The sequence below is a fragment of the Petaurus breviceps genome, unplaced genomic scaffold, assembly GCF_028583685.1.
Source record: "Petaurus breviceps papuanus isolate PSGF00001 unplaced genomic scaffold, PetGlider_PUasm1.0 90825, whole genome shotgun sequence".
In the NCBI taxonomy this organism is placed as follows: Eukaryota; Metazoa; Chordata; class Mammalia; order Diprotodontia; family Petauridae; genus Petaurus; species Petaurus breviceps.
Window position 1 is genome coordinate 14,122,660 of NW_027187353.1, and position 13,060 is coordinate 14,135,719.

General features: G+C 39.2%; 1 protein-coding gene across 1 annotated transcript in view; it reads right to left on the reverse strand.

Annotated features, from left to right (window-relative positions):
* The window catches only part of GRID1 (glutamate ionotropic receptor delta type subunit 1), a 1,154,654-nt gene that overhangs the window by 260,155 nt on the left and 881,439 nt on the right, over positions 1-13,060 (reverse strand). The window contains exon 6 of the mRNA XM_069071354.1: positions 10,929-11,099. Coding sequence (XP_068927455.1) covers positions 10,929-11,099 — 171 coding nt within the window. The remainder of the gene's footprint in view (positions 1-10,928; positions 11,100-13,060) is intronic.

Consider the following 13,060-nt stretch of genomic DNA (forward strand, 5'->3'; position numbering starts at 1 on the left):
CAAATGGAAGGAATTAAATCTCTATCCTGCTGAGACTAAGAAGAAAGAACATTGTTACAGAAGAAAGAACATTGATTCTGAAATAAGAGGACCTGGGTTCAATCCTTTCCTTTTAGAATGATACCTGTGTGAACAATACCTTCAGTAAATCACTTATCTTCCTCGGTCCTTAGTTCCTTAATTCTACAATTTTAAAATGTGGATGTTGGACTAGCTGGGTTCTGAGATTCCTTCTAACTCAAGATTTGTAACATCATTATTCTGTAATTTTTGAAGATGAGATCTACTAAAAGAAAAAAATAAGCAGTAGTTCTGAAGGCTCATTCTAGTTGAGAACAGTCTAATTTAGAAGCTGACTGCCTAATCCATATGAAATATGCTGCTCAGGATGGGGAGGTCTCGAGATCTAGAATCAATTGTGTTCATTGTTGTTTAGTCATTTTCAGTCGTGTCTGACTCTGTGACCTCACTGGGGTTTTCTTGGCAGAGATGCATGCGTGGTTTGCCATTTCCTTGTTTAACTCTTTTTTACAGAGGAGGAAACTAAGGCAAACATTTAAGTGACTTGCCTATGATCACCCAACTAGTAAGTATCTAAAGCCAGATTTGAACTCAGGGAGATAAGGCTTCTTGAATGCAGGCCCAGTGCTCTATCCACACTGCCCCATCTACCCACCCTATAGAATTGATAAGTGATTCTAAAAGAAAACAAACAAGAAAACCTCATTTTTTTCCATTATAGCATTAATCAAGCTAAATGTAACATCTAAAATACCCCAGACCAAAGATTTGAACACTTCTTGAAATAACAATATAAAATAACATAACATAACATAACAAAATAATAATATGAAATAAATAACAAATAAAAAGTGAATGGACCAGCTACGAAGAGAAGTCAATACTCAGATGCACCTACTTGAACAATCACATTCCCAAACATGGTATCTATGTCCCGACAAAGCCACATGTGTCCTCAAAGAAAACACAATGTACAATGCCAAGAGTGGAGCAGATGGAAGTCAAGGGTGGAATATAGTGGAGGCCACCCTGCTAACTCATCCCATCCGCTAAGCATGATGGACACACATTAATGTAGTATCTGTCCACACATATCCCCCCTCTAGACTCAAGAACAATGGCAATGTCAAACCTCTTCCCACCATCTGGAAGACTAACAAAAGTAATTTCATTCTTGTGTCTTACAGCACCTAAAAGGGAATGTATCCTCATTTCTCTCTTAGACTTTGAAGATGAATGTAGTATGCTATCACTTCTAAATTATATAGCTTGGACTTGGCTGTAGCAGGTCACCATGATATTTAAATAATTCAGGCTACTTAGAAAGACCAATACCACTAGATGCATGGAGGCACATCCAATGACCAAAGAAACACATGTAACTAGCAGTCAATAAACATATGCTAACTGAAGAAAATAAAGGTTCAAAAAACATGGAGGTGATACTTTTATATATCTCAGCACTTTGAAGGTAAGTAAAGAGAAATGGTCTCATTGAACCATTCACAATTTTAAGATAGGCAAAAATAGTCATTACAAATCAGAATGATCATTTTAAGATAATGATTTAATGAATCTAACAATTTCATTCAAAGTCTAATCTTGATACTGACAAGATGAATTGGTTATGTCATGGATCATGGGATGATAGTATTACAGATTTTGAGTTGGAAAGCATCAGAAAAAATCATTTAGCTCACCATTTGTCTGTAGGCCTTTGGCAACATCTGAAAACAACAGGGGAATATGTGTGACATGTCTGTAACTTCAAGTATAATTGGAGTGTTCCCAGAAAAGTCAATACTGATACCCACAAGTCTGTTGAGTGTTAGAAGACTGGAGTGGGATAGGGAGAATTATTATGGGTTGGGTCAAACAAGCTCAAAATTATCTCACCAAGAAAAAGAATGAGATTAAAACAAACAACAACAATAAAAAAACAAGCAGATGCTATGCCTCACTGTCAAATGAAACCATCCTTTGGGTACTTTTCTTCAAAAAGACTTTCTCTACTCTAAATAGGAGTCTAATTGTTTTAATATGATAATGATTAGTTGACTTAAAACACATAAAAGACCTGACAAAAGCTCTAATAGAGTAAGATGGACTGGTCAAAGCCTCAAAGCAAGCTTATCAGAAGAGGGAGGATGACCTTGCAAACACACACACACACACACACACACACACACACTCCCGATTACTTGTGGAATTCCCTGAATCTTCTTCTCACCATGGCAGGGGAGGAGGGGACATCAGATCACTAGAGAACTTCATCACCAAAAGGATTTCTATTAATTCCATCAAGGCAAAATTAATAATCCATGACCTACATGTCTTTTCTTGAGGAGGGTACTCTAAACATATCATGGTCTTCTCAATAAATCTCACAGCTAGAGGCTAACATCAATTAATTTGCCTTCTATGCTATAATTAGAAGGAAAACAGAAATGTAACATGGCAACAGCTTCTGTGGAAACTTGAAGGGGAATGGCATTTTAAGTTGGATTAATCCACACACTGCTCAAGTATATGCTGGTCAGTAGGTCCAGGGGCAGTGCAAGAGAGCAGGAGAACAGATAATTTTAAGGCCATGGAGGAAGAGTGAAGAAGTGAAGCATACGGAGAGTCAGAAGACTCTTGAAGACACCTAGAAAGAGGATTTTAATTATTAGCATCATTCTGCTAATAACTGTTCTCACCTAGGCAAATCAGGGCCAGATAAAAGACATAATAGTTGGGAAATTGGAAACATTGCTGAAGCAAGCTTTGAAAAGTTTGACATTAGCTAACAGTTTGTAATGGAAATAGTTAAGGAAGCTACAAACAATTAAAGATTCAAAACACAGAAGGAATGGAAATCAAGGGAAATGTTTGAAAGCTTTGCTGGGATTGTACTTTGTGTCTTATTCTCTTTTCTAAAATCAATTACCATCTCTGGGGGTTAAGTACAAATATGTGTCTCTCCCTGAGAAGGTTAAACACTGTATTTGTGGGGATAATAAGGATGATAAAGAATTTTGAGAAAGGATTGAAGAAAATAGGTTTAGGTTTGGAAAACCCATTCAATAGATACTCATGAAAATGGTAAAATAGGAAGTACTGGTATCATTATATAGATAAGAAAACAATGTCCAGAGACTTTAAGTGACATTGACATGGTCCCCCAGATCACAGGTGTTGGAGGTGCAATTAAAACCCCATTTTGTTACAGCATGATAATGTTGTATACAGTAATAGCAATATTGTTTTAAGAACAACTTTGAGCAACTAAGTTATTTTGACTATTATAAATATCCAAATTAACTACAGGGATCTCCGAAGAAAGATACTATCTGCATCCAGAGAAAGAACTGATCAACAGAAGTATGTATAGAATGATTTAACATATATATCATTTATATATATACATATATATGCATATGTATGTGGTTGTGTACATGTTTGTGTCTAACAGTAGCCATCTCTAAGGCATGGAGGAGGGAAGAAAAAAGCAAAAGAAAATTCACATGATAACTTTATTACACAGTTCAAAGGAATAGCAAGCTGTATATAATAGATTTGCAGTTTCAAGTGCAGTCACTGATTTTATTCTATGTTATGGAAATGCTTGTTTTATTTCATAAATTTAAGATAAAAATAAATGTTGAAAATTCCATGATCAATATTATTTCTACTACATCATATTTCTCTCTGTCCCACTCTCCTTCATTGGGAATCATGGAACACTTGGACAAACCAGTCTAACAAGTGACTGAAAAAGCAATGGTGAGATACTTGGTTGGTTTTAGTAGCCTACAGTAGATTTGTAACAATGATGTGTGCACAAGAAATGTTGTAAAAGACAGCATTAAGGGGATGCTTGGTCAGAAAAAAGGGGTAGCCAATAATGCAAGTGATACACTAAGCTTAAAATGTAGGAATAAGTTGGCAATTTAAATCAAGGGGGTCAGACTAGAGATCGCCAAAGTTCATCCTAGCTCTAATAAGCTATGAAGATACATGAACTTATGAGATGAGAAAACTAGGAACTGGGAATTCACATTCTTGCTTTGCCTGATCACAGAAGACATATCCAGTTAGTCTTGGAATTGACCATAACCTCTTTGAAAATCCAATGCATTGCTATGTCTTGGCAATAAGGTTGAGATCACTTGTCTGTATGTTCTTCAGAGCTCTAAACCAGAGCCTGATCTTGGATTAAGAAACATTGGCCTAAAAGTCAAAGAACTCTGCTATTCAGACAACACATTTTCCACACTGATGAGACTGATTGGCAAAGCAGAGAATTGAGCCAAGAAGGTCAGCATATTCAAATGAGTGCAATTTCAATGCCTACTACAGTTTGGAGTGTTGAATATGACTCAGCAAAACAATAAACAAATATGACAATTAAAAAAAAATTCCCCCTTATGCATTGGTCTACTCCCAAACACATCAAGAGAATGCTCTTTGCTGTTTGAGAAAATAATAGTATCCTAAGGGAAGCTCAGAGGCCATCTGGTCCAACCCTTGCCCAAAGCATAAATCTCTTCTACAACATTTGTGAAAAGTATTCAACCAGATTTCCTTTGAATACCAACAGAGAACCCCTACCTTGCTCAGATTGCATCCCTAGACCACTCTCATTGCTACAAAGTTGTTTTTCCCCTTAGGTGTAACTAAAATTCGTATCCTTATAATTTCTGCCCACAGGTCCTAGGGCAAAACTAGACTAGTCTATTGCATCTTCTACATGATCAACTTTAAATACTTGAAGACACCAGTCATGCTTCTTCCTGTTTCTGTTTCTTTTTCAGGTGAAACATCCCTAGATCCTTCATTTGGTCCTCTTATGGCATGGTCTCAAGTTCCTTATCACTTCTGGTCATCCCCTGCTGACATAAGCTTGCCAATACTTTTGTTTAAAATGTAAATTGTAGAATTGTTGGCAAACTGTTATGGGGATGCTTTGAACAAGAGAGAATATGGTACCCCATCTTCCATCAGGACTCACTCTTTCCAAACAATTCTGTATACCTGCAATAGGCAGTTGTGAGAACTGTTCCAAATGAAAATTTTTATCCTCATGTCTAGAATCAGTCTACGACATGGTATGATTGGTTGAACAAGCACTTCTTGGTGTCCATTATTTTCATTGCCAAAGGGTGGGTCTATTATTTTATAAAGAAGTATAGTCTCTGTCTTTCAGCTGATGTCCTTTATTGCTATTGCTAATTCTCTTCTCTCCCCATGTGTAAAAGAAAGCAATTGGACCTGGAGGCAGGAAGATCTTCATTAAAATTCCTTCTTCACAAAGACACTACCATGGTGTAGTGAATACAGAGTCAGCCTCTAACTCAAGAAGACTTCCGTTAAAGTCCTGCCTTTGAAATAAACTGGCAACATGGCTAATGTGAAAATGTGTTTAGGGGCAGCCAGGTAGCACAGCGAGTAAGAGCACCAGCTCCAGTGTCGGAATGACCTGGGGATTGAATCCGGGCTGAGACACTTAGCACCCACCCAGAAACACCTGGCCGTGTGTGATAGTAATGGCAATTAAAGATTCCCCTGTATTGCCTTGGTTTTCAAATTGATTGTATTAAAACCCAGAGTTTGTTAATCCCACCTGTGGGATGGGCTTGTTGATGTGAAAAGAAAGTCCTGAAGTGGGAGGAGCTGGTGACGTAGATTTGGAGAGACAAGAGAGAGGCGGAAGATCTTTTTCGGAAGCAGCACCTCGTGGAGGGAGAGAGACTAAGAGAATTGCTGGTGGCCGCTTTGAATTGCCCTGGACTTTTGAGACCTGCCCCCTGAGCTGCCAAGGACTGAGGAGACATGGCTGTTTTGCTGGTACTTTGTCTGTCTGTTTTGATGTTATTTTGCCAGATTTGTCCACTGGTGAAAGACTGTCCTGTTGAAGAAGTCCTGGAACCTGGCATTTGGTTAAGAAGGCCTGAGACTGTCCTGCAGACAGAGAGTGAATACTGTCCACTGGTGAGGGACAGTACTGTTGTTGCAGGGGTCTGGAGACTGTCCGGCAGACAGAATGAATACTGTCCACTGGTGAAGGACAGTGCTGTTGTTGCAGGGGTCTGGGAGCCTTTCTGTTGGTTCAGAAGCCCTGAAGAAGGATTTTCTTGTTGTATGTTTACAGAAATCCTGGGAGAGGGCTTTGCTGATGTGTTCAGGGGTTCTAGGACTGTTCTACAGACAGAGGATAAATTCACGAAGGGACTGGCAATGTATCTTATGGCCTTGCTAAGCCTTGTCTCCCCAGGAACTAAGATTGCTGAGAACTTGCCTCGTGTCAAGATGAAGAAAAGACCTCCATTTGGGTATTAAGTGCTGTGTTTAAACTTGATGTAACTCTGGGGTAGATTCAATTGTGATCCAGGGGTGGGGAACTTTTGACCTTTTTGTGTTCTATGGTTGAGCAAATGAATGTATTTTACTTATGTTTGGAAACTAATCTCCATTTGAGAAGAGGGGCTTTGTGGTGGACTTAATTAAGGTATAGCCTAGGGGTGGAGAAGTATTTGGAACAGAGACTTTGTAATTGATTGAATGATTGGAAAGTCCTGGGGTGGGGTAGGCCTTGGAGATTATTTAATCACACTTAGTAAATGCTGTATTTTGAATGATGTCATGTTTTGATCTTCTCTGTTCTGGGTTTGTTACTGAATAAAATAGAGAGCACCTATGCTGGTATTTTGAACCTGGGAAGTTGCCTTTCCTTGGCATTACATTACACCGTGTAACCTTGAGCAAGTTACTTAACCCCAATTGCTTTAAAAATAAAAAAGAAAATGTGTTTAATAGGAAGGTATGTGTAGAACCCATATCAGATTGCCAGCTGTTATGGAGAGTGATGGGGGAAGGAGGGGGAGAAAATTTAAAACTTATGAAAGTGAATGTTGAAAACTAAAAATAAATAATTTAATTTTTAAAAAAGAAATGTTTGCTACCAAGAAAAGTGAAAAAGAAATAAACTGGCTGTGTGACCCTAGGCAAATCACTTACCCATTCAGGACTATAGTAGGCAATCCTCAAAGAGTATGTGGAAATATACATTGATAGAGGGAGTTTCCCCTCTGATAGTTCTCTAAACCAAAGAGACCACAAGTTCAGTCCCCCTAAAAAAATATCCAGGGCCTTTAACTGTGTAATTTGGGGCAAGTGACTTAACCTTTCTGATCCTTGGTTGCTTCACTGAATAAAAAAGGAAAAATGATATTTGCAGCCCCTATCTCATAGGGCTGCCCTAAAGCTCTAGTTCAACAATGTATATAAAGATCCTTGCAAAACTTAAAGTGCTATATAAATGGTAGCTATACAGCTATCTTTGTTGGATCATTTTGACAACGTTGGTTTGTTAAAGGGCAAATTTGGTATATTAGAATTTATCAGACTGTGGGGATAGTGTTCAGAAATGCAATTAGAGGAATTCTCTAATGGTGATTGCTCATGGTTTGCAATTTTACAAGTACAACAAGAGAAAATGAGCACTTTGGTGTTAATTTCATTCTGAATGGATAAATTAATTTGGAGGAAGAGGTTGACATCATAGATCCTGCCTTATGGCTACTCACAATTCCATGGTTTAGCGTGTTCCTGAATGATGTGATGTCTTCAAGGGGGTCACTTGGGGACTGCATTAGAAGTGTTCTGGGAATGGAATGCCCTTGGAGACTACCAGCTAATAACCTTATGAATATAAGGTTGATAGTAAAAAGTAGAACCAACCTTTGAATTCAGGTTCTCTGGCTCTATGTCCAATGCCATATCTGCTACCCCATAAGAAAACCAAGATTCTTATAGTGAAGCCAATGTCCTTATAATTGCTAACTCTTCATCATAAGGTGCAAAATGAGTTTTTCAATTTTTCCTTTGAGGAGATCTTTACATAAATGTATCTTGGAAGGAAGGGACGAAGGGAGGAATGGAGGAAGGACGGAAGGAAGGAAGGAAGGAAGGAAGGAAGGAAGGAAGGAAGGAAGGAAGGAAGGAAGGAAGGAAGGAAGGAAGGAAGGAAGGAAGGAAGGAAGGAAGGAAGGAAGGAAGGAACTGAGGGAAGCAGGAAAGAGGGAGAGAGAGAGAGAGAGAGAGAGAGAGAGAGAGAGAGAGAGAGAGAGAGAGAGAGAGAGAGAGAACAGAACTACAACAAAGGTCAATGTTGTTTCGAGGTGTCCTTAATTCTTCCAATATATTTGGTAATATGGTATAAATCCTCATACCACCCTCTTCTTTAGTTATATCATGATTAAAAACTGATATCCTTTTAACTATGTCCATGATCCACCATCAGTCCCACAATGTCATAGTTAACAGTGCTGTCATTTCATCATAGAGACCTGGGAGGGACCTCAGAGTTCAAATTGTGTATTTCACAGATCATGAGTCAACAGAAGTTACTTTCTCCTCATTCTCATTGGTTCTTCCTCCTCTGCCTGACAACATAATGATTCACCACCCAACCTAGATTCACCCTTTTCTCTGGACATCTCTTCCACAGTCTTTCTTTTAATGAACTTGACTCTACCAGACAATTATCCCACATCACCTCTTTCTCTTCTCCTTCCAGTACTGGAATCATGTACCATGTTCACAGCTATTCTGTCACTATTCCTGGATTGAAGTGTATCAATCTACTTGGCCCTATTAACCATTCATGTTTACTTGTTTTTTTGTTTTCCTAAATCTAGTGATCTACCATGTCTGCCAGTCCCCTAAGTATACAGTCTCCCCCCACAGAATGTAAGGACAGGCACTGTCTTTTTTATTTTGCATTTACATCCTCAGAACTCAGCAGAGTGGATGATACAAGAATGCCTTTTCATTCATTCATTCATTCATTTACTCAAAATCAAACAAGTGAAAAGCATTGGAAGTTGGATTGAATCCAAGTTCCTAGACTCCATGTTGTTTTCTAATTGTTAGAAAAGTTAGGAGATTTTTTTTTGCTTTTTTTTGGAGGGGAAAGGTAGGGCAATTGGGGTTAAGTGACTTGCCCGAGGTCACATGGCTAGTTTTTTGTCTTAAGTGTCTGAGGACAGATTTGAACTCAGGTCCTCCTCACTCCAGGGCAGGTGCTCTATTCACTGTACCACCTAACTGCCCCAAAGTTAGGGGACAATTGAATACCCCAGTCACCTTTGGAAAACACACACATACATACACACACACACACACACACACACACACACACACACACCTTTAGCTCCTGCCAATAAAGAAAGATTCACTAGGAAATGTAAGTGGCCACGTCTCTATCATAGGAAAAGCATTAGGGAGGTGGCTTCCTGTCTACTTAATGGAAAATAAATTATGATATTGTCTCCATCCCTCTGTCTCTGCCTCTGTCTCTTTATTTCTCTGTTTATATTTCTCTCTCTCCTCTCCTCTCTCTCTCTCTCTCTCTCTCTCTCTCTCTCTCTCTCTCTCTCTCTCTCTCTCTCTCTGTCTCTCTGTCTCTTTCTCTGTCTCTCTCTGTCTCTGTCTCTCTCTCTCTCTGTGTCTCTCTCTGTCTCTCTCTCTCTCTCTGTCTCTCTCTCTCTCTCTGTTTGTCTCTCTCTCTCTGTCTCTCTCTCCCTTTCAGATGGATTAAATCTACTGGTAGTTTCCCAGTTGGACAGAACCTTTAATTGTATGGCACACTAATGTTTGAACTGTCCCCAGTGCTTAAACTGTTCAGATAGCAGTGCCAATTGCATGACAGCCACTTGGCCCAAGTTCAAAGTACTGACCTTGACTTGAAAGCCTATATTCTCAAGTTTATTCTCCCCATGTTTTTCTCTCCTCTCTAGTTTGTGCCCTCTCCAGTCTTAGTTAATAATCTTTGTGAGTTTCCCAACACACCCCAAAAATAATTCCCTAAAGGCTACCATTCATGCTTATTAAGTCTGGCTTTCAATCAACAAACGCACAATCCATCTCTCAGTTCAAACTCAACACAATTCCCCCTTGGGAAGGGCTGCCAGAGTGTATCTACAACTGAAATGGCTTTTGAGCTCTGAAATTACCTCTACACTATGACTAGGTATAAAATGAGAAGCTGATTGGAGAAAAGCATATTACATTTAAATAAATACTGGTGGGCTTCTATTATCTCATCTTCTGACTAGCAGAATTGTCTACTAATGTTTTGTATATAGACAGTGTCATTTCTGGGGACTTATAAACACATCAACAATGTCACTGCTATCAGGAGGCTTACATTAATCTGCTTCCTTGTGGCTCCAACAGTCAGCTTACTAAAACCGTAAAAGCCAAAATACCCTTCCCTGGCTACCAATTCTTTATATGTTGGTCTCTTCCTATTAGAATGCAAGTTCCTTGGGGTCTGAAACTATTTTTTGCTTTTTTTCTTCACATTTCTGTCACTTAATGTCAAGCACTGGGGACATAGTAATTCCTTAATAAAAGCTTTTTGATCCATCAAAAGCATTTACAGTTTTACTCAGTCAATATTTCAAATAAATTAGTAAGCAACAGCAAACTAAGAGTGCCAATGTATGTGCCAATAATGTAAAGTTCTCTGAGCGGGGGATCTGTGACCTTATATTCATGGTGAATTCCATAGATCCATACAGACTGCAACCAGTCTTTGATGTCATAAAATCGTAACTAATAGCTGGGGGAGTGCCTGAAGCATATAGAAGGTAAGGGGCTTTTCCTGTCTCATAAGCCAGGAAGGGTCAGAGGAAAGTTAAGAACCCATGTCTTGTTCCTTGGTCTTCTTATTTCTAAACCTTGTATTCTATCCATTATGCTATGATGCCATTGGGATTGAAATATAATATATGCTGTCTTTAGGATATCCACATCAGTTAATCCTTGCCTTTGAATTTTCCCCATATTTATCCAGGATCACTGCACGAGCTTCCTAGGGTATGGCTTCCTAAAGGCATGACTGAAAGCCAGTCACTGACCTGCAACATTTGGAGATAGCCCTCCTGTGGATCACAGAGCAATGAGGAGATTCGATGGTTGTTTCTTGTGCATTTCTGATTATTCTTGGCTGATGGGAAGATCTGCCGGACCACCGTCATTCTTCCCAGTGCACTGTGCACAAGCTCCAGTATTTCTGGGTCACTGATTTCCTGGGAAAGAAATCCAAATGTCATCTCAACATCTGTTCTCCAATGAAAGTTAGTCAACTTGACCTATGGGGGACTACTGGGTTATGTGACATCACTCAACACTTGCTTCATAAATCAGTCCCCTCATCTTCCAACATCGTGCCATCCCACTGTACAGAGTGGGATGTAAATTCCCTTCTCGGAGGAGGGAATTTAAAGTTCTCATTTCCATAATAGAAGGAATTGATTTAAATTGACAAAAATAAAATTCATTCCCTAATTGGTAATAAGGATATGAACAGGCAGGTCCAAAGGGGGGGAAAAACCTAGACCATCTCTAGCCATATAAAAAAATATTCCAAATCACTAAGTTAGATAAATACAAATTAGGGCCATTCTGAGGGTTGCACATAACATCAACAGAATGAGTAAAGAAGAAAAAAAATTCAGTGGCAAATATTAGAGGAGCTGTGTTTGAAACAAACATACTGATACATTGTCGGTGGACCTGTGATTGTAAAACACATACACACACACCCACACACACACACTCCTCTAAACAATAGTGTTTAAAGGCAGCTAGGTGGTGGACTGCATAGAGCACCTGGAGTCAAGAAGACCTCAGTTCAAATATGGCTTCAGGAATTTATATAGAAATCCAAATGTCATCTCAACATTTGTAGTTAGGAGACATCCCTAGGGTCATATAGTCATTATTTGTCATGGGCAGGACTTGATCACAAGTTTTATTCACTCCAGCTCTATTCATGCCATCTCACCTTGCATGACTTATACTCCACCTGGGTCTTCAAGCCTTCTTTCTAGCTCCCACCCTAGGGCTGTATGTTCCTGATTGGTGAGAGTTTACAATATCTTGGGTCACTAGACATACCATAAAGTAGTTCACCCATTTTCATGCTGTACCACCTCACCTTACCCACCCCCCACCAAGTTAACAACTCAACCCTCCCCTCCATCACTAGGATAATAATCAATCAGTACTGCTAAGTTATCAATACCACATTTTGGAAAGGCCATATCAAGCAAGCTTCGTGACTCCATCATGTGTTTCTAGACAAAAAATACTGTCTGTGGATGATATTTGTTGATATGATTTGTTGTCCCTTATAATGTAAGCTCCGTGAGGACAGAGACTGTCTTGCCTCTTGTATTATCATCTCCATATGGATTGTTCAGCATGGTGTCTAGCAAAAAGCAAATTATTAATCATTTTTTCATCAATTTATTCAATAATTATGACTTGATTTCTTCTTGTCTCCAAGTCAGAACCTTATCTACTAAGTTAGGCTTCCTCAAGTTCCTCTGGTGTTTTGAACATTAAATTAAACTTAGAGAAACTCAACGTGCATGTCGTTTCTGGAAATGTAGCTATGGCAACTAGGTGGCTTAGGGGATAGAGTACAGGACCTGGAGTCAGGAAGACCCGAGTTCAAATGTGGCCTCAGATACTCACTAGCTTTGTGATGCTAGGTAAGTCAGTTAACCTCTGTTTGCCTAACCCACTGGAGGAGGAAATGGTAAACCACTTCAGTATCTTTACCAAGAAAACCTCATACATGGCCAAGAAGAGTCAATCAACTGACCTGCAACATTTGGAGATAGCCAAAGTTCATGACTGAACAACTGAACAACAATAAAAGCTATGGCACAAAATAACGTGGGAAAAAATGTGACTGTTCTAGATGGTTCTCCCAATGAGGGGTGGCTATGACTCAAAAAGTTTGATGTTGGTCTACCAGGTATGAACAGCTGGGATCGTAAAGAAGGGAATATTTGGCTTGCACTAACTCCTTCTGTCCAATCATTGGGAAAAATTTGTTCTCTGTATTTGGAGATCAGCATCAGGCCATCTCCACTGATCCAATATAACTGCTTTGCATGGAATTGATGTGTATGTGTGGAAGAGAAGAGGAGAGAAGAAAAGAGAAGAGGAGAGGAGGAGAGAGGAGGAGAGAGAAGAG